The following is a 21,242-nucleotide window of genomic DNA, read 5'->3' as shown; positions in this document are numbered from 1 at the left end:
AGAGATTAAATAAAGTTTGAGTAAATACCTTGTTGCCAGTTTCTAGGTTTCTGTTGTTTTGGTGTTTTTTTCCCCTCTCCCATTATTCCATTTCCAAACAAAGCATTACTTAATTCCGTGGCATGTTGACTATGCATTAGAAATTCCATCTAGAGGAAATTGCCTCTCTACAAATCTTTCCTATCACATTTACCAGAATCATTATTTTAAATCATTTCCTCCACCTTCAAATGAACCTAAAATTAACACAGTTGTTCCAACACTTATTTGCTTGTTGGCTACTAAGGAAGAGACAGAAATTCAAGACTAACATTTTATGAGCCAAGTTTGACATCTGTAACCACCCCAGGACCTCCTTGTTGCTGTATAATGCCATGAAAACAGTATTTTAATTGAGATGACCATCATACCCTCTCATGTGGTCAGGACCGTATCTCAAAGCTGCATCAGAAACCTAAGCACACACCTCTTTGGAAGCACTCATACTCACAAGAAATTAATTTATTTTGTGAATTCATGGCAATTTTTCTTAAAACTCTACAGACAGAAGTCTCAAAACCCCTTTGGTAAATTTTAACTATGCAGTCTCTCTAGTATCATTGCAATACCCTTAACATCACCATTCCACTGATTTATTTGTTCCCTTCCAGAGAGTTTAAAAGCAATTGCACTAAAACTCATTGTCCCTATACAATGTGGAGTGGGGAGACAGCCCAGGAACGGTCCCTACAGAACTCGAGTCCTCTCAGCCGCTTCTTTGCCTTGGTGTGAAATCACTCTGGAGACTACAAATAACCCCCCAGAAGTTTCATTACAGAAGTTATTATTTCTCATCAGATACCAAAACCATTCAACAGTAGTTGTTTCCAGCTCTAATAAGTGAAAACAACCAACGAACAAAAAAACTCTGTAGCTTTTAGCCTGGCTGTTGGAGACACGTGACTGAAAGAGTCGCTGTAAGACGTTCCAAATGCAAAACATTACTCATGCACTTCAAACTCTGCCAGCAAAATTCACCTTCCCCCTCTGCAGTAGAGATTAAGAAAAAGGCTTCTGTTAGCAAGTGTGACAAAAGTGGTGTTTTGTTTTGGGTTTGTTTTTTTAATAAACACTAAAAAAAATAATTTAGCTTGTATATATCACTTTTTATACGGGGTATTTTTGAGCTCAAAAAATAGTGTGGCTTAATTTCCCCAGAATGAGAGCTGGCACACATGATGCATGCATTGTGAAGGAAGAACTCATGCAGCACCAAGCACTTTGCCAGCAGAGTGAGAACAGGCATTGGTAAAACATGAAGGTGAACACTGCAGGGCAGCACGAGGGTTGGATACGTGGCCAACTGACAGCGTGTCCCACAGCCCACATGTACAGTGCTATACTTCAGCCTTATCTCCTTAGGAGACCAGGCAGCTGCCCAGAAGTTTATGTGCATCTACTTAATTTGTTTCTTACCCAACTTTAACACTTAACACACCCTATTTCAAATTTTAGAGAGATATATATGTGAATGAGTATTAAAGCTGACATATGATTTCAGGAAAACAGAAAAATGTAGGGGCGTAACCATACATACCTGTATGATTTTAGTAACATTCCACTTACACGTAAGAAAACCACTTTTTTTTACTGCAGGGGAGACTGGCCACTGGCCCAGGAGGGTTTGTGGAGGCTCCATCCTCCTGCTCAAAACCTGACGGGACATGGTTCCCAGCCTGCTCCAGGTTACCCTGCTCTGAACAAGGAGGTTGGACCAGACCAGTTTCTAGATGCCCCTTCCACACTCAGCCATGCTGGAATTCTGAGATTCACGGATGAGGAAATTTAAAAACAGAACAAAAACCCACCAAAAAAACCCCAAAACCAAACAAAACTAAACAACCCCCTAAATTAATTCCTTCCTGCCTTTCACATTTTTTGTTTTCATCTAAACCTGTACTGTTAGTACTATCATCCATCAAAAAGGGCGTGTACTATACTGCAGTAACTCAAAGAGGCCATTAACAACCATCTCTAATGAAAGAAAAGACACTGATCTAGTGTCAGTAACCCAGATGAATGAAATGCATGTTGAAAATAGTATGACAGTGAACTACATAAGCTACTGCATATGTTTTAGCTGTTAAAAAGGTGTGAAAATGATGATTATATCCTTTCTTGTCAATACATTTCATAATTGCTAAATTAAGTGAAAAGCTAATTAGTTTTCATCTCATATTTAGGCTCTTATACTACATCTGCTTTATAGTTAAATTCTTGGATTACTCCCCCCATACTCTCTAATGTCAGCATGTCTTTACTTGGAAATGTTCATCTATTTCTCAAGCATTTTTACTTATACACCAAATTGATTTAAACAAGTATGTAGAATGTATTCAGGCACCTGTATTGTACAGTTCCCTGTACAATGGATGGATGGATGAATTTAGGACATTTCAATTAGCTGAAACATTCCCAAAGCCAATGGAAACCAGCAACCCCTGTTGCCACTGCCTGAGAGAAGGACCTTGTTTATTTAGAAAGCTAGGTGAATGAAGTTCCTTTCCTGAATTACACCAATGGGCCAAGTCTGCAAACATCTGAAGCCCACAAGGACAGATGAGTTTGTGAAGAAAGAACAGGCTGGACAGTCCTGCTGAGCACCTGGGCCAGGTCCTTCCTGCCCATCTCTTGCTACAAGGGTAAGCAGCTGAAGAACCTGTGTGAAATAGGGCCTGCAGGCATGAGACTGAACTCCCATTGTCTTACGCTACTGGAGGCAATTTATGCAGTGTAGAAGCTTGATGCTATTCTAAGGATGTTGAGGGAAGATGGTTTGGGTGCTCTTCTTTTTCTTTTTTTTTTTTAACAGCTGACAAACAGCATCTCCAGGCCTTCATATATTCAGATTATTAATAGAATGAACCTTGAAAAGGCCAGGAAAGAAAAAAGGCCACAATACTAAACTCAACAGTTTTCAGAAAGACATGTTACAGGTTTTAATTCGAACTTCTCTTCTCATTATTAAATTTTGTGGTTTAGCAGCATAGAGCAGCATAGGTTTCAGAGAGGGACAAAAGCAGATTTTAGTGAAACAAAGTTGGTGAATAAATGACATCATAAGTGGCCTGAATAATCATAACAGGATTATTAAGTGAAAGAATAAAGCACAAATAGAGATAGCTAAACGGAAGAACAGAAACACATGGAAGAACAAAAGCTGTAACATGGGAATATACATGACCAAAACATTTTGAAGGCAAATCATGAACACCCTGGTTATCCCACAGCACCCCAAGACTACTTGCTAGCATTCCAATACGTATATTGACATGTATGTATTTGGACATACATAGTCATATAAATAAACTTACTCTGGTTCTGATAAAATGGAAAATTCTTAAGCATTCAAGAGTATCACAGTTTTGGTTTTGCTGACATTAATTAGAGTCCTCTCAGGCTTTGTGAAATTCCCTGATTCTGGCTTAACAAGAATACATAATGCTACCCATATTGTGTATTTGCTAGTCAGCTCAAGAGTGCATAAATAAGCAGTGCTGCTCTGCTTCAAACTCCTAGTAGTATACTCCAGCTACGTCCTCATCAATCACATGGTATGTAGAATTCAGGAAGGTAATTCTTCAAACTAACAGCCTAAAACCAGTTCCATATAGCAACTATCTGCTCTGTTATTTTTCATTCATACACCGAGTTTTCCTTCATACACTCTCCCCCTCATTGGTGTAACGAGGGTTTTCCAAGGCTAAGTCACTGATTCAGAAGAAGAATTGTAAAGAACTCTCGCCTGCTAGCAGTGAAAAAAATTTTTTTTCAATATTTATCTTTCAAAAAACTTATTTGTCATTAACTGCAGAACCTCAGTGATGCCATTAGCAACAGAAATCTTGCAGTGAGAGACTATAATTCCAAGGACTGTAACTGATTAATGTTAAGAAAAAACCTATGAGCTCCTGTGTCTTGACCAAAATTTTACTAAATGCATTACAGTAGGTTCTGAAATGTACAGCTCATCTATCTTCAAAATGCATTTGGTGTTGATTCAGTTAATTTACATAAAGCTTAAAAATCAGTTTGTATTTTGATTGTGTTACTTTTTCTAGCAATATTTGTGGGGAAAAAACCCACCCAGTCCTGGTGCGGAAGACAATTTCTGTACATGTGATTTCTATCTACACTGGAAGTTAGGCTGGTTTACTGGCAGTTCTTACTGCTTTGAAAGGAGGTATTTGGGATTTATCTACATTAACCTGAACCAAAGACTAGATCTACAGAAAGAGAGGTAGAACACACCAATGAAACTCTGAGGATGAAACTAGCACATGCAGTGTCTTGTATCTTAAATCCAGCTCCTTCTCAACCTTCTCTTGCCCCAAGATGGAGGTCTCAGTTACTCCCTGAAGGTTATGTCATGGAAAATAATTTGGAACATAAGGAATAGGAAAAAGAGGTAACTTGTTTGCATAACAACTCAGTGGACATACAAATACTTATAAAACTCTCACTTTGTAGGAAGATTTACTTCCATCTGTGTATGCTCAGACTTAAGCATACTTCCACAAGACTCTAAAATTACTTCCATATATTTTAACGTTCTTATGAGAATTAATATCTAAATGGGAAATAGTGAAAAATTCTACTTAAAAGCTGTTTGATGCTCACCGAAGTGATTAGTTAGAATAGAGGCCTTCACCAGGAGTTAGATGAAACCTCTGGGGCACTGCCCTCACGTCAAGAAGTACAGCAGTAAGAGGATCATGGATTAGCTTCCTGTGTGTTACAGGTTTGAAATCAAGATAGCTTTAAAATAAAACACAAAGCAAATCTAAGTGTCTATGTGTTCTTAAACATATTTGGGGCTGGTTACTTACTGTTGAACTCGTTTTTACCTCCAATGCAATAAAATAACAAATTTAACATGATAAAAAGCTGTGGCTCATTTGCTAAAGCATAGCAGTAGAAAGCTGTCTGATCTGTACAGATCAGATCAAGGTGCTGACTGCAACACACTGAGGTGAAATCAGTTCAACTCCTCAGGCTGACTGGAGCAGAGTTACTCACAGATTTTAAAGGTAATGATCTCAACTATCCTTTGTGATGCTCTCCATATTGTTTTGCTATTTGGCAAGCCCAACTGAAATTCAAGCAAACCCTAAGCTCCCCCAGTCCAGTTCCAGTATGTTTTTATTAAGTTTTAGGAAGGAGTTGTAGCTGGGAAATGTAAGACATGTAACCCTCATTTCTTTGCCCTTGAAGTCAATGGGGATGTGGTTTATTTCAAGTTCTAAGATGCAATTTTGTTATTTGGGAATGGCTTTCCAGCAGTCTGTGGGTGGATGCTAGAATTCAGAGCTGTTGGGAGCACCAACATCAAGTAAACTTAACAGAAGTATATTATCTAATAATAAGGATGTACCTACAGTCAAAGGTTAATTAACTCATCATAGAGAACCTGACAGCTCTGAAAACTAAGCATGGCATAAAACCAAACGCGCACACACACAAAAATTCAAGGTAAAGTTGTTTCATTTTAATCAAAATATACATAAAGAATAAAATATTTACTCCTCTATTTTAATGAATTTGAGGATAACTCCTTTGTCATAATTCCCTAAGTCTTTAGTACAAAGATGTGGTCATACCTGAATTTTAAAAGATCTTAAAATTATCTTAAAAGCTTACACTTTTATACTGGGGAAGAATTTCTTCAACCAGACTGAAGAATACCTACCAGACCACAGAGACAAAGTGGTGAGAAAGCGATAAGGGCAGTAGCATGGATTTTTTCAAGACAGGAGAGCTATCTTAGTTTACCAAAGCACACTTCATTTGTGCTGCTCATGGTTGCTGAAATCTGCTGCAAAGACCATTGCCCCAGCTCATTGCTTTGCACTGACCATCCCAAATCTCCCACCTTTCTAAGAGTCTCTCTCCTGGCTCTTCTCTGCAATGCTTGAAGCACTAAATGCTCGCCTGTACTTCTAGAGTCTACTCACCTCAGCTCTCATTAAGCACTACAAATGTTAAGGTTAGACTGAATACCTTTAATCACTCAGATTATACTTTTCTGTTAGTGTCATTGAAAAAAATTAGGTTGGAAGGTATTTCTGGGGGCTACCTAGTCCAGCCTCCTGCTTCATGCAGAGTAAATATCAAAGCTGGATGAGGTTGCTCAGGGCCTGGTCCAGAATGTGGTCAAAAATTTTCAAGGGCTAATATTTCACAGTCTCCGTGGGTACCTGTTCCAGAGTCAACTACAGGAGAAAACAATCTCTTCTCTTGATTTTTCTGCTGGCTATACTCTTCTTAATGCAGCTAATCCACAGACAGTGTTTACTATTCTCCTATCATCTGGCATGAACATTAATTTGACATTTGCAATGATTTTTATACTGGCTTACAATTCAATGTGAGCTCCTCTCAGGAGATCACACTGTTCTCTTGACTCAAGCACATTTTCCTCAAAGCTGTTCATTCTACTGGGAATGTGGCCTTTTTCATAACAGGATTCAGCATATGGAAATGAAACAGAAGAAGAATTTGAATCAAGAGCAGCAAAAAGAGACAGGAATGGATGTACAAGTAATAAAAAGTCTCATTTTGGTTATTTGGTGAAATAAGGACAAAAAAGGAAGGTTCAAGGGCATATTCCGAACAGCAGAAAGGATAAAAGAAGATAAATTTGGGTGACTTAAGAGGATAAATAAAAGGTAGCAGGAGTAACAGTTTTAAGTACATGGAAGACATTCTCTATCAGGATGCTGGACTTGGAAACTTACTCTCTGAATGAACTGACATGGTACTGATCTCAGAATAGCTGGGAGAACTATGAGGTCTGTGTCTCAGCACCTGCTGGGAGGTTATACAGGCCAGGAGACCCTTACTCCCCATCCTCATACACATTTTTATCATTATTTTAAAATATATTGTACTGGCATATTTTTTTCCTCCTCATAAGGGAGGGGAAGCTTGTTTCTCATAACCTATGCACCCCTGTATAACCAAAATCTAGTTAAATTGGCACATATTCCTGCCATTCAGACTAGCAAATACTGAATCCCTCTTTGAGGTGGCTAACTATAAAAATACACTGATAAACCATGCAAAGGGAAAGCAGCAGGCCTCTTTTTCTGAGTCTTCTTGTTGTCTTCAGAAAGCACGCATTAGTACCATGGAGTTCATATATGGCTGCCTTACATACTCTTAAGAGAATTAAATTGAGTTAGTGCAATTTTGGGGAATACGATGTTATAAAATGGGAAACATTAGTAAGCATGTAAATTACCATATTCATCTATTTGTCCTCATCCATAACAGTAATTTTGTGTCTTGAAGCCTGCAATCCTTTCATGAATGACTTCAACGAAGTGATAAGAAGGAGTTAATCCTAAATAGGAATTACTAACATGTTTCATAAACATCTTCAAAACATTGTCTGTAAGTATTTCTAGCTCATCTATACCGCATAGGGCTGAAAACAGCCCTGAAATAGGGCTTCCACAGTGACATCACATTTTTTGTCCCTCTGACCACCTCAACTATCTGGCTTCCTCACTTTATGAACAATGCAAAGGAAAGGAACACCTGGGAACTGCTACACATGAAAGTTAATTTCAAAGAAATACCAGCTCTGAACAAGCCAAGTCTCCATTCAGCTCAGTCTGCTGTACTTGAACACAGGCACATGGCAAGTATTCCTGTCCTAATATCAGAAGATGATAGAAAAATAATCTATTTATTTTACCCTGGCTGTACTAACTCGACAAGGAGAGGAAGGCCTGTTTCCACATGCCGTCACGCTGCTGTGCACCTTTTCATTTCTGAATGTTTTTTCCCCACAACTCAGAAGAAAATTCTCTTCAGAAGTAAACAGCATGAGTGACTAATGTATGAACGATGAAGATGCTTGCAAAACTTCTCTTTAGATTAAAGCAAGCACAGGATAAATTTCAAGGCATTTTCTTTCACTGTGGTTTAGTAAAGAGGTGATTTAGATGTCTAGCACAGAAATGTGCTAGACTGTGATAGATAAAAGATCAAGAAAGTCTTTTTTGTGAATATTACCAATTATTGTGTGCTAACGAGCTCTTAGAAACCTTCCCAGGAACAGCTGAAGTTTTAATAACCTAGAGGCAAAGACCATCACAGCTATAGCTGACTTCTAACAAACTTTTTGATATATTGACCCCCAAACCCATCTCTTTAGATTCTCTGACCATGCTGGCTATAAGACATTTAGTCTAAAATGCACAGGATGCATTTCGTGTAAAAGATTGTTTGGGTGACCACTATTTTTAATGAACAAAATAAATCCTACTGTGGCAGTCAGTCCTTAAAGTTGTATACAGATAGGACTATTATGATTCTTACCATTAGGAGGTTTTTAATCTACAAAAAACCCATGATACATTCAGAAGGTTCTCACATGACCAACACAAAGCATATGGGCAAAAAAGCAAGCTTCAGTCTATGTGCTCAGGCTCCTCTGAGCAGGAGAAGAAACCCATCTGTCCACCCAGATAGATATGGAAGTACAGAACAGATAATACAACACATCACAGAAATAGGCAATAAGAGGAGATAGTAAAAACCCATCAACATGCATCATCTGATCATGGCGTGGTGTCATCTCCCAGCCTCCATTAGCTCTTGCCGCACCAGTGCGAGTCCCGGGCGCTCTATCCTGTTTATAATTGCTGATGAGCAGCAATAAGGGCTCCGTGCCTCGGCTCCTGCCCGCTCCGCTTCAGCGCCCACCTATTAGGTTATAACTTTTATTTACAGCCTTGCCTGATGTGCTGTTCTACCAGTACAGCTGCAAACTGAGCAGGGCAGGGGAAAAAAAAAGAAAAAAAAAAAGAATGTCCCTAATGGGCACTATTATTGCCAGGGCAGGGTGATTTACGACGCCGCTCAAAGGCTGTTCTATCATCACATTCCTGTTGGTGAGAGAGCTCCAGGAAGGTTGGATTTCTAACACAATGCCCTCCAGAAGTCAAACACTAAAGAAAACCTTAAAAACCCCATGGCACACCAATGAAAAACATACCTCAAAGTTGTTATTATAAATCCACTTCAATTGAATGTTGTGTATTTTTTGCTCAGGAGCTTAACACTTTGGAGCAATTAAAAAGATCTAATTAGTGGTGTACTAGGTCTTTTTGTCCTTATAGAACATACAGACTGATAAAAAATGATCATAGAAAAGTAATGATTTCTTGGGTTGGTCTCTGGCTCAAATCTGGTGTACTTTTTACACAACCTGTCCTTTCTATAACTCCTAAAAGGCTGTTCTCTCGATTGTACAGGTTCAGCCTCAAAGCACTTAACATTTCTGGCACTGCTATGATCAGGCACACACCTTAGTGTAAGAGCATCATTAAACTCGAAACCTCAAAAAGGACCATACAACTGCTGAACTGCTTTGCTCAAGCAACAGAAGAATTATTTCCATCTTCTAGACTCAAATTTTAAACCAGAAACAGCACAGAGCAGTGAAACAGATACTGTAATAGACAATATAAATACTACCACACCCATCTAGGAGAGATATCCTCAGAAAATGTGAGTTATCTGCACACATAACCACACAAAATATTAAAGGTGAACATTTCTCATGAACTGCTACTGAGAAATAAAGTACTTAAAAACTCACCAACTTTATGGCTATAACATATAAATTGATTGTATCATTACTGCATTTTATCTGCCTGTTTCTACTACCTACTCTACTGCACGATTAAAAATTAACTGAGTGCACTCACACAGTACCACGGACTTTTTTCAGGTTTCTTTAAGCTGCATGAAAACATTCTGAAATCTAGCTTGTTAGAATCGCATATTAAATCACCATTAAAGTTGTACAGCAGAAAAAAAAAAAAGAGAGCAACGTGCCACTTCGTATGGCACTTTCATGACACCAGCACCCAATAGAAATGGGATCTGGATGCCCCACTGACTAGAGTAAGCCTCACAGGACTTGCCACCAGTCACAGCATTACCCAACCATTATAAACGAAATCAAAATACGTAAAAAGCTATACAATAAGCCACACAGTACCATCTTTTTTCCTACAAAAATCTTCAGACTGCTAGCTCTCAAAAATCTCCGAGGCATCATCCAAACTAATGATTGCAAGGCTTTATTCCTTCTTTTCATTATAATCCTTGTCCTATGGGCACACTTTGGAATAGAAATACTTTTTACCACAGTGATGATTCTGATGAACAGGAGGAGGAAAAACTCCACTATTTGGTGTCATAATACAATTTATCTGAAGAGCTCCTCCAGCACGCCAGTTGACAAGTGCATGAGGTAAAATATCTTTTTTTTTTTTTTTCATAAGAGAACTTTTCCTGTGTCTTGGCAGATTTATTGTTTTGATCTTTCTTCAACGGTTACATTAATGATAATAAAATATGAAAAGTTTATGTCTTCCTTAATATCCTCCTGATGGGAACCCACATAGGAGACAAGTAGGTCAAATTTCTAATTTTCTGTCTCAAATAGTGATCTATGGCAGACTTAAGGGAAAAACTATGCTTCAAGAGAGGAAAAAATTACAGATGAATTCCACCACAACATTCTGCCTTCAAAGCTCTTCCAAGCAGAAGAAATGTAGAACATTTACAGAAAAGAGGCTTATATACAATGTGTAGTATTGACAAATATTGCTTGTATCACTTAAATAGCTTCCTAGGCAGGGACACTAAGTTGAAGTGAATGTAGTGTGAAATATTCACCTACATAGTCTGCTGCTTACGCCTGAAGATGACACACCATTTCTGGGTAATATTTTGTAGCCAATGTTTTCTTGTCAATTCCCTTATTTATTTGGATACCCAAATACAGACTTCAAAAACATGGTAATTTATTGTAAAAATGAAAGTTGGCTGAAAATTCAAGCTCTGGAGAGGAAAACTGTAACTCTTGATAAAAGGTTTATTAGTGTAAGGGACTACAAACAAAATATGCTGCTCACTAAGCAAATAATGTAAAAAAACATTTGGGGAAAATGAGGTAATATAAAATCATTAGGTTTATTTGACTCAGGATGAAACTTGTGGCATCAAATTAAGTAGTCCTCCTTATTTTCTTGCTAAACACATCATGTGATTAACATACAAGCATTTAGGGACCAAACATTAGCATAAACCAAAACTAAGAGAACTGCTGAGCAAAGCTAACCAACCACTTAGTGGATATTTTTCAGTATGTGTAGTTGCTTCACCTCCTTTATTCTGCAGAGCTTTTACTGTTGCCATTTGACACTCTACATAGCAGAATGACTTGCTTTTTTGCTAATCACAAGCACACTTTTTTTAAATATTCACATAGTGCTCTCAGTTTTCAGTATCTATAGCATCATAGGAAGCTTTTAAACTAGGCTGCAGTGAAAACCAGAGTTAAACACTGCAACAGCTAACACAAAAGTAATACCATGAGCAAAGCAGATTAGTTTGCAAGGGATACAGTGGCAAATATTCCATCCTGCTTAGGTATACCTCCATGGCTAGGTAGAAAAGAAAATCCACAGTCTTCCTATTCTGGAGAAGTTGTATCCAGTATCTTCCAGTGTCAAACTTAAGAGAGTTCTTTGGCAAGCAATACTCACAGCACTGTCACAGATTATCACGTGTTACTTGAGAGGTCTGCACTTGTACCAAGTGTAATGTAGCTTTTCTTTAACCTTCCTTCACTGCAGACCAAGCCAACTTGCACCATCACCCGTTCGTTACAAGCTCACAACACCCACATATGGAATAACTACAGTTCAGCTGAACACACAGTAGCTTGAAACACTTTTTGAAAGAATGACTTCAGAGGAAATTGACCTTGAACTCCTGAAAGAGTCCTTACTCAAATAGGAATACCCTTCCTTTTTACACACCCAATACAGTTCAGTGGGTACAAAGATGCAAAATACCGGCAAAAATTATTTTGGAAACAGAGGCTGCTAGAACATTACCACTACCTAGATGCCTGCCACTCCTCAGGAGGTTATGGCTTTCCATAGTGGTGCTGGTGGAAAGGATCATATGAACTCTCCTTGAGCCATGCAAAACCACAGTCTGGAGAAGATCTGAGCCAATGTGGGTAACCTGGCTGCCTGACTGAACGACTGTTCACACAAATCGTTGTGGACAGATCTGCTGCAGAAGCAGCAACTTCAGTCTGGCAATGACCTAACATGTCACTGACAACACTAGCTCGATTAACTAGATTACTAGCTTACCCATCTATATCCTCCATTAGAAAAAAAGTCATCAAAAGGACCCAAAGCAGGTAAAATTTTGTCTCAATGCAAACATCAGCTGTTTATACTGCATCTTCAAGTCACTATACTCCAAACAGTCTTTTGCTCAATACTTTATGTTGAAAAGGGGGAATTTCCAGAACACTGTCACAAAGCCTTACACTGATTACTCCTGTATGTCTTAGTTCAGAAAGATTAACTGAAAACAGTGTATTTCTGGAATCATGTTTAACAGGACTCTGAGATGGACTACATGCCATTCAAATCCTTTTTATATGTCCATTTCTGACAGCAAAGCCATGATATTTATTTTCATTTGGCATTTGCCAGATATATTTACTACCAGTGACTATTAAACTATAACCATACAGGTACATATCATGCAAAATTTAATTCCTTGATCCCCACAGAACACATACCTGAATCGCAAGATCTTTTGGTTGGTGTGGTTAACGAGGCATGAGCTGTACCTGTGCATGGCCCACCTGGAAACAAAGAAGATCATATGTCTCAAAATACCACCTATATTTAACATTTATAACCACATCAAGAATATACTTAGGAATATAAACTACTGAGGAGCACTTGTCTCTGAAAAGCACATATGGAAGCAGTCTATTATTCTCGGTTTTTCTTCCCACACCAATCCGAGTATGTCTTGCACTGAAAAAACAGAAGATAATTTGAGACGAAACAACAAGACTTTATAAATATTTCAAGAGGCAGTTTTAGGAAAATACAGACTGTAGCTGCAATTTTTCTAGCCTTGGCAAAGGTACCATTATTTCAGAACAAGGCTAGAAATGTATCTAACTAACGTACAAGATGCAAGGGACAAAGTGATCGCTTCCATGTCAACAGAACCCTTGTCACTGACTCCACTGAGGTAACAACTTTGCCCCTTATGTTTTCAAAGTGTGGCACAAGCATATGGTAACAAACTCTTTCCATGTGTGTTTTTTGTTGAACTCTGGACTTTTGCCCACTCATCTGGTATCTGCTTGGTAGTAAACTGCTCTCTGGCTTTTTCTTAACATGCATCATCGTTGAAGAGTTCTCCAGAGATCTTGTTAAAATAGCAACCAGTTGAGTGTACTCGGAGACTCGCCATAAAAACAAATAAATAAATAAAAATAACCCCCCTGCAGGGAAGCCAAGACAAATAGCACTGCCAGTGGTAATAACGCATCATAGCTTTGATAATTGGATATTATAAATTGGATGATGCTGAAGAGACTAAAATTAAGTTAGATCTAGTAGAGTTTGGCTATCAAAACACCAATAATCAAGTCTGCACAGGACTGTTGGTGATACAGTAGCACCACACTGGCAATACAACAGAGCTTACTTAGTATGACAGCATAACCTTTAACGTAAGTCTTCATGCTCTGAAAAACACTACCCTTTATTTTTATTTTTTTTTTCAGTCTTTGTGTATCTGCAAAGCAGCACTGTGGCTTTGGCAATGTTTTTCTCTTTTCAAATATGCAAGTCTAGCCTGGTAGTAAACTCTTCCATTTTGCTTCCTTCCTAGATGCTCCCCCTTCAAGTTTTTCTTTCATTTCTACTTTTCAGTAAGTATCAGGTCTTGGGTAACTTTGCCTACCCTGTAAAACTCATAACATTGTAACACTATAAAAAAAGACAAGACACTTCTGCAGTTGGAAGGGGAAGATGCGAGTAAATGATTTTGGTGCATTCGATTTCAATGAAATGCACTTGGCAGCAAAGATCTCACAAGTTTTACACTTCTGGTTTTCCAGAGGACCAACAAATTTCTTGAGTTTTCTGTTCTTCCAAAAAGTCCCTCTGGCTACATACACCATTTCGCAGCTGTGCAACAGGTAACCTTTAAAGGGGTGGCTACAAAGGCCAGAGAGCCAGGGCTTGGCCTGCAGGCAAACGCTGAGGCCTCTTGACACGGGAACTACCAAACATGGCCTAAGAAGTTGCTGCAGGTGATAGGCAACAGCGTAAGCAGTTGGCAGAAGCTACGGGCAGTGTCGTGGTAGACGGCTGGATTTTGCAGGGTGGTAAGGAGTGAGCTGGTGAGAAATGGCTGAACTCCACAGGTAAGTGCAAGAGTCAAGTCTGCATATGAGAAGAGCCAAGCTTGCTCTTGCACTGAGGAGGACTGGGAGGCATGGGGTGGATGCCTTCCCCTGCCAACAGGAAGCATCCCAGACAGATGGATCAAGAATCCTGCTATCACCATGCTGGTGTCTGCACCAGGCCTGACACCACTGGCAAGCAACAACCACTTTGCAACAATCACAAATGGTCAAGTAAGCTCAAATCACTTTTTACATCATATCTTTCTCTAGGCTAGAATACTAAAAAAATAGAAATATCATCTTGATCTATGTTACTAATACTATCATAAAAGGTTCAAAACCCCTCTAGACTAGTGTCTGGTGCATTTGGGAAGAAAATCGATACTGCAACAAAACCCAGACCAAGTTTTCTACTAGAAGCTTTCAGTTATTCGAGAAATTACACAGCAGGTATGTTAAGACAGTCTCAGTTTTCAAAGACCAAGTATATAGTATTTGGTTTCAATATAAAATGTTTGTAAACCATATATAGAACAGGATATGGAATATATCAAGATACATACAACAGAGTATGGAATTTCAACAACCTGACTTTGGGCCACAGCTGTCTATTAAAATTCTCTTTAAATAATGCCAATTACATTCTCCCAGTTTTCACTGAATAGACACTGAGAGGCATCATCACTGTGGACTATCAAATAAGACTAATTCTTGCAATTATTGTGTAGTAAATATTTACACTAGTTGATACTTTCAGTATCCATCTAAATATAAGACCTTTATTTCTCACTCTCTAAAGTACAGTAAGTTGGTGTCTATTCTGCACTTTCCTGTGGCAGAGTCTTTTTTATTTCATATTCCCTCATTAGGTATTACTTCCATGTAGCTTGGATTTGTATAGCACAGCACCAGAGTTTCAACAAAGAATATCCTGGGATTTGCACACATATATGCCAGCACCTAATAACCAGGGAAGGCAGCCTGGCCTTTGCAGCACTTCCTTCTGCTGCTGTTTTTGTTCCATGATTAAAAATATCATGCATAATTCAATACTATGTAGTATGGGCTTGGCTGTGCAGTTCTACGTGGAAATCATTACAGTGAATCTTTTGGTCTCTTGTAACAGCTAATACAGGTATCATTCCATTATTTGAAACTGGGCAGTATATGTCCCACAGAATTGATAAAAGTTCTGCATGAAAGAAAAGGGAAGTCTGATAACAGTAGAGGCCCAGTCATTCTTGGCTGTACACAAAGGTAGCCTTATAACTTAGCATGATTCAGGATATATCTGCACCTTCATTCACAAAAAAATATAAGTGTTTCAAGGGAATTTAACCGTGGTACATAAAACACTTCAGTGCACAGTGAAAGGCCACACGTCTAGCTCTTAACATAACCCACAGAGCTGCAGACTGCTGGTGTTGTCAGCACAAACAAAAGATTAAAATGGAAGAATAAAGATATCTTTCTCCTCTATACTCAATTAACAGATTAAACAATAGCTTCTGCTCCTATTTTTTTTCCAGTGTTTGGTTTCTGGCATTTGCAACTCCTCTCCCAAAAAAAACCCAGCCACTGTCCAGCAATAATGTAATCCCCAAAGACGACCATTAAAAATGAAAAAAATCCTAAAAGCTACTGAAGAAATTGGAATTGTGAGAATCACCGAGTTTGCAAATTCAAACACAGAATTAATAAAGGACTAAATGAGATCCTTTAACTTGAGAATTATCATACATTAAAACAAAAGGTCTTGTTAATGTAATCTGCTGTATTTTTGGCTTCCAATATCCCTTGCTTTCTGAAACTTACTGTATTCTAAATATAAAAATTTGGAAAAACGGGTTCAAAATCAGTTTCTCTGTTAACTCTCTAAAGTAGCAGAACTGTATGTACTACTTATATTTCTCTCTTTATGTTCATATTGTTATTGTTCACTATTAAATACTATTACAATTTGTGTATGTTTAACCTCACCTTTAGAATGCCCTTCTGCATTGTCAATCTCCCTTCCTGAAGAGCCATAACAATTGCCAAGGAGCACCTGTCCTGCAGGACATACCCTGAAAGTCAGGGGAACTTCTTGTTTCCCCTTCCTCAAGTTTTTTTTTAAGTGAAGTGACTGCACCCCATCAGAACGTCCTGTGCAGGAGAAAGTGGAACAGGAGGGTAACTCCCTTCTTCTTGTTGGAAGAAATGTTAAATTTCAACCCAGAGTGTCAGGTGTATTCGAATAGCATCTGGAAGCACGTACTGAGCAGAGGAAGAGATGAAGAACGGAGTGAAACCAAACTTGTGCAAGAGTACAAAGCCTAATACACTGAAACAATTACAGATAACACAAAACCTGAGAGCCAGATAATGAACAAACATGAAAAGTAAGTGAAGGAGCATGAAGCTCCATCACACTTGATCACTGTAATGGAAGCACACCCTAATGCTACTTGGAGCTTTCAATACTGCGATGGTTCCTTCACACAAAAAGCATGATGACTCCTTGCATGCAGTGGGCTGGAAGGAGGTAATAAGCAAGAGCTGAGCTTCCTTGGAAAGCAGTGTTGTAGCCAGGACAGGGAGAATTTCATGGCTATTTGCACTACAGGAAAGAATCCACCTTCGGAAACCTGTCCAAACCAGTAATCTAGTTGTGCACCTCCCAAATTGGTAGACACATAATCTAATTAATCTACACAATTGAGTTTGAAAACACTCATTGACTGCAAACACCAACACATAAACAAATGGGAACATAAGTCTCTAAATTCAGTCTGCACAGACAGAATACGCTCTCTTTAAAAGGAGGGGGGGCACGAAACAAACTTTACAGCACTTATTTGCTGCAGAACAGGTTAGATGCCTGATAATTGAAGTGACGTCATTACTAAACAGATAAGAGGATTATATCACATACAAACACATACTTTTAAATGTACTTTTTAAATTTTTAAATGTAGTTTTACAAATCTGCCATTATTTACTTCTGTGGATTTTCATCTACAGGTAGCTTTGGAAGAAGGGAGTGAAACCTGGACTGCTTTGCTGCTGAACGGCTGGCAAAATTAACAACTATAACAAAGTAAAAAGAGACAGGGTTCAGATTCCACTTTTTTCCCCTGCTATTGTCTCACTTCTTTATCTGTTTTTTTCTCAGTTCCTCATTTGTAAAATAGACGTAATACTTTCCTATTTTAGCGGTGTAAATGGAAGTGTAAAAATGTGCTGTTGAAAGTGGCAGTTAAATTACATTTTCATAAATAATTTTTATGTAACCTTGATAGCTGTGCAGCTCTAACCCACATTTTTCTTATGTGACTGTGTTTCTGTTTCATTTTCCATGGGGTACTTTCACTTTAATAAATGAGATCCTAGGATACACTGTCTACTCCACAGTGTGAAGAAACTATAAATCAGGCAGAACAATTAAGAGAGGCACTATTCCACTGGTCTTCATTATGTTTCAAAATTATCATGCCACAAGACGTGCAAAGAAGTGTTCATTTCATAAATCCACGTGTCAGATCTTTGCTTAAGATGTTAGAAAGCCCAGAAATGTTCTTTAAATGGAACTGGGACTGTAGGGATTAGAGTGAAATTTACAGAAAGAGTCTCACAGCGTGGAAAGACAATGAAGGCAACACTTCTACTAGACATAGTTTTATTCAAATTTCTACCTGCTTGTATGTTCTGTACTGGCATCTAATAGTAGTGGAATTTCTCAAAAGACAACTCAAATAGCCCACAGCTTAATATGGTTTTATATTTGAAAGCTTTCTTGCAAATTCCCAGTGAAAAAATGTTTGCATTGGTACAGGAAAAAAAAAAAAAAAAAAAAATCTGTATTTTTTTATGAATATTCAAGAAAATCCAGGTTTGATGATATCCTGGATTAGGAATGCATCCTGGACATTAGCAATGTCAATGGTAGCATACCACTTAGCTGCCTTTGACTGATGATAATCCAAACAAAAACCTGAATTATCTTTAACATCAAAAACAGTATCAAAAGGTTATTTGTATGTAACACGTATTGAAAACAAGGCTAAGAAAAAAATAAATCCCCAAAGTTGTAAAACACTATTTACTATTAGTGAACTTAAAAGAAAAAGCCTGAGAAATTAGCTAGTTCTTATCCTGTCCCAAAGAAATCCAAAGATGACTGTAATCTCAAAAAACAGACAAGTGCTTATTCTGTATTAGAGGTGTGTCCCCTCTTGCTCTGATACAAGATGCACAAACTTGAGTACAAGAGGAAAGAAGACAGGATAATTTTGTGAGATGATAAGAAAAATCAGAATTATTCACCATCACCTAGCTGCAGCTTTCTCAGTTATGTTTGGACACAAGTTTAATTGCAATATTAAATCATGTGGGTCAGGTAGGCTAGTTTTGTAGCTCAGCATAATTTTAAGAGTTACTGCATTCTTTTGGATCAAAGGAAAAACGTACAAATTGGTATTGGAATGAAGCAAATTATTTTCTATAACTACCTGTGACAAACAAGAAAAAGAAAAGGCTTGGTCTGTTTATACATTTAATACATTATAGAAGTGGGTAAGCACATAAGTCTCAGATGAGCCAGAAAACAAAGTTCACCATAGCCAGAATTAGGAAAAAACACAGGATGTACAAAACTGACTCCTACTGCAACGATGACTGAATTCCCAAAGCCAGGGCATTTAGAAAAGTATGCAATGGATAGCATCCAAGAGCAACTGTCATTTTAAAAATCATTGTCTTAAAAAGTACAAAATGTAATTAAAGGTATCACAATAATAATTCAAAACATGAAGTATTTTCAGAGCATACACAGGAAAGCTGTCACTTCTGGCTGTTGACAAACGCAGGCAACACACAAAAAATTATGAAGTGTTAGACATTGGCTGAAACCTTTTGCAGGTTGTCAGAGAGGAGGCCACTCTACAAAAAAAAAAAAAAAAAAGAGAAAGAAAAGAAAGGATGCACTTGTTTATCCATATTTCATAAGGTTATGTTGAAAAAACTGACAGAAGATTAGGCTTTTTTTTCAGTCCACAGACAGAAAAAGCATCATTACTTTTCAGTACTATAGCCCCTGTGGCTTTTTATACAGTCATGCTTCAACAAGCCGTGAAACTCAAGAGTATAAACATCTGATAAGTGTGGTAGAAAAAAAATCTCTCACCTTTCTGCCAGAGATCTTTTACAGAAGACTGGTGCATCTCTGTCTCAGATGCGGTACACTTTATATCCATAAAGTAACTTCACCAAAATAATCAGGGCTATTTCAGTGCTTGCAGCACACGCAAATGCTTAATGAAATGGACAGTGTTTTGAACCATTCCTCAAACTTGTCTTGAGAATTTAAGTGAGATAAACTAATGTTGTTTTAAACACTTAGCTTGACATTCAACAGTTCAAATTCTGGAGTCAAATTTACAGACATTCTGTCCCAAGAATTCACATTTAGGAATCTAAAATTCAACACACACAGAGTTAAGGTGTGATCAGTGATCATCATCTTCCTTCTGGGCTGAAATCTCCAGTGTATTTTTTGACATTTACAGCACTATCTCAGATCGTTGTGTATCTTCTTATAAAGTCTTCAATGTAGAAATGTAGAGTATTTAACTGTTCTGGAAACATCAGATACTCCTTTTGTCCTTTTTCCAATTGTGGTTCGTGCTAATTCAAGGAGGCCAGGAAGAGTTAAGCACCTAATTAAAACAAAATCACACCAACCAAAGCCACCAACTAGTGAAATATCAAATCTGATGCAGCTGCCAGAGTGGGAGTTGTTCACATTGACATTTCTCCTGTCACAGAACACCACAGTTAGTTTTAAACCTGCAACAGTATCAGCTTTAGCTCTAACCATATAGTGACAGAAAAATAACGTGACAGCTGCAAAGAAAGCAATGAAGGCTTGAAACTAAGCAAAATTATTCCATGTGCAGTGTGACCTTTTCTCTACCAAAACACACAGAACCTTCCTTAATAAGCTTTTTTTTTTTATATTAAAGAGTGCTGGTGGCTAAAGGTAGGTAGAGAAAGAAGTGACAGCCATTGACAAATCCCTTTTTTTTTTCCTGTCTGTTAAAAATAAACAAAAACCTGCCCACCCAATTGAAAAGGAAATCTCTGATAGAACAACTGACTTGTATGGTAACTGACACTGAAGCAGCAACTATTAGGACATCCTAAATGAAGAGAGGAGATAGGAGGGAAAAATTAGAAGAGATAAACACTATACAAGAACTTGAACAGAGAAACTGATCTGCACATAAAGCATCAGAACAACAAAAGTTAGACAGATTTAACCATCTGTTACGAAACAGATCATTAAAATCCATGGAAACCTACAGTTACTAAAGCTATACCAATATCAATATCCTCCTTGTCTGCAAGAGTTTAGAAAGTTAGTTTAGAAAACTTAATGCAATTGATGAGACCTGAGGGTTGGGACAGAAAAGGCAACTCAAGTGGCATATGTAAGGCTGGAAAAAAAACCATGTTACAATGTTTCCCCCACCTAAATTGCCACAGCATTTTTTTTTTTTTTTTAAATTGGTGGTAGTACTTCATAAAAACAAAACATTCGTGAAGGAGGAAGAAAAAAAAGTCCCGAGGCTTGAATCACTGTCTCTGGGCATACATCTTCAACACACTGTTGTTGATTGTAACTGTAAGACTGAGAACTACCTCTCATCTATCTGGGAGAGAGATTAATCAGCAAAGCAGCCACCAGGGTAGATGATTGTTCAGAACTGAGGGTGGCAGGAGATGGAAAGTCACTATGTATGCATGTCAGACACTCAGGAATGCAAATGCAATTCTCACAGAAAATTAGAATAGTAACAGAAAACAGGCAGAAATATTTGCATATTGTCAAACTGAACTGCAAAATCTTGTCCAAGGAACATTTCTCCTGTATCCTTCAGTATGTGTTAAAAAG

General features: G+C 38.0%; 1 protein-coding gene across 1 annotated transcript in view; it reads right to left on the bottom strand.

The window, feature by feature from the left end:
• The window catches only part of ZFAND3 (zinc finger, AN1-type domain 3), a 46,444-nt gene that overhangs the window by 22,505 nt on the left and 2,697 nt on the right, over nucleotides 1-21,242 (bottom strand). The window contains exon 2 of the mRNA XM_008946367.1: nucleotides 12,674-12,739. Coding sequence (XP_008944615.1) covers nucleotides 12,674-12,739 — 66 coding nt within the window. The remainder of the gene's footprint in view (nucleotides 1-12,673; nucleotides 12,740-21,242) is intronic.

The sequence above is a fragment of the Merops nubicus genome, unplaced genomic scaffold, assembly GCF_000691845.1.
Source record: "Merops nubicus isolate BGI_N331 unplaced genomic scaffold, ASM69184v1 scaffold5678, whole genome shotgun sequence".
NCBI lineage: Eukaryota > Metazoa > Chordata > Aves > Coraciiformes > Meropidae > Merops > Merops nubicus.
Note: the sequence above shows the minus strand (reverse complement) of the source record. Positions and strands in the feature narration are given on the sequence as shown.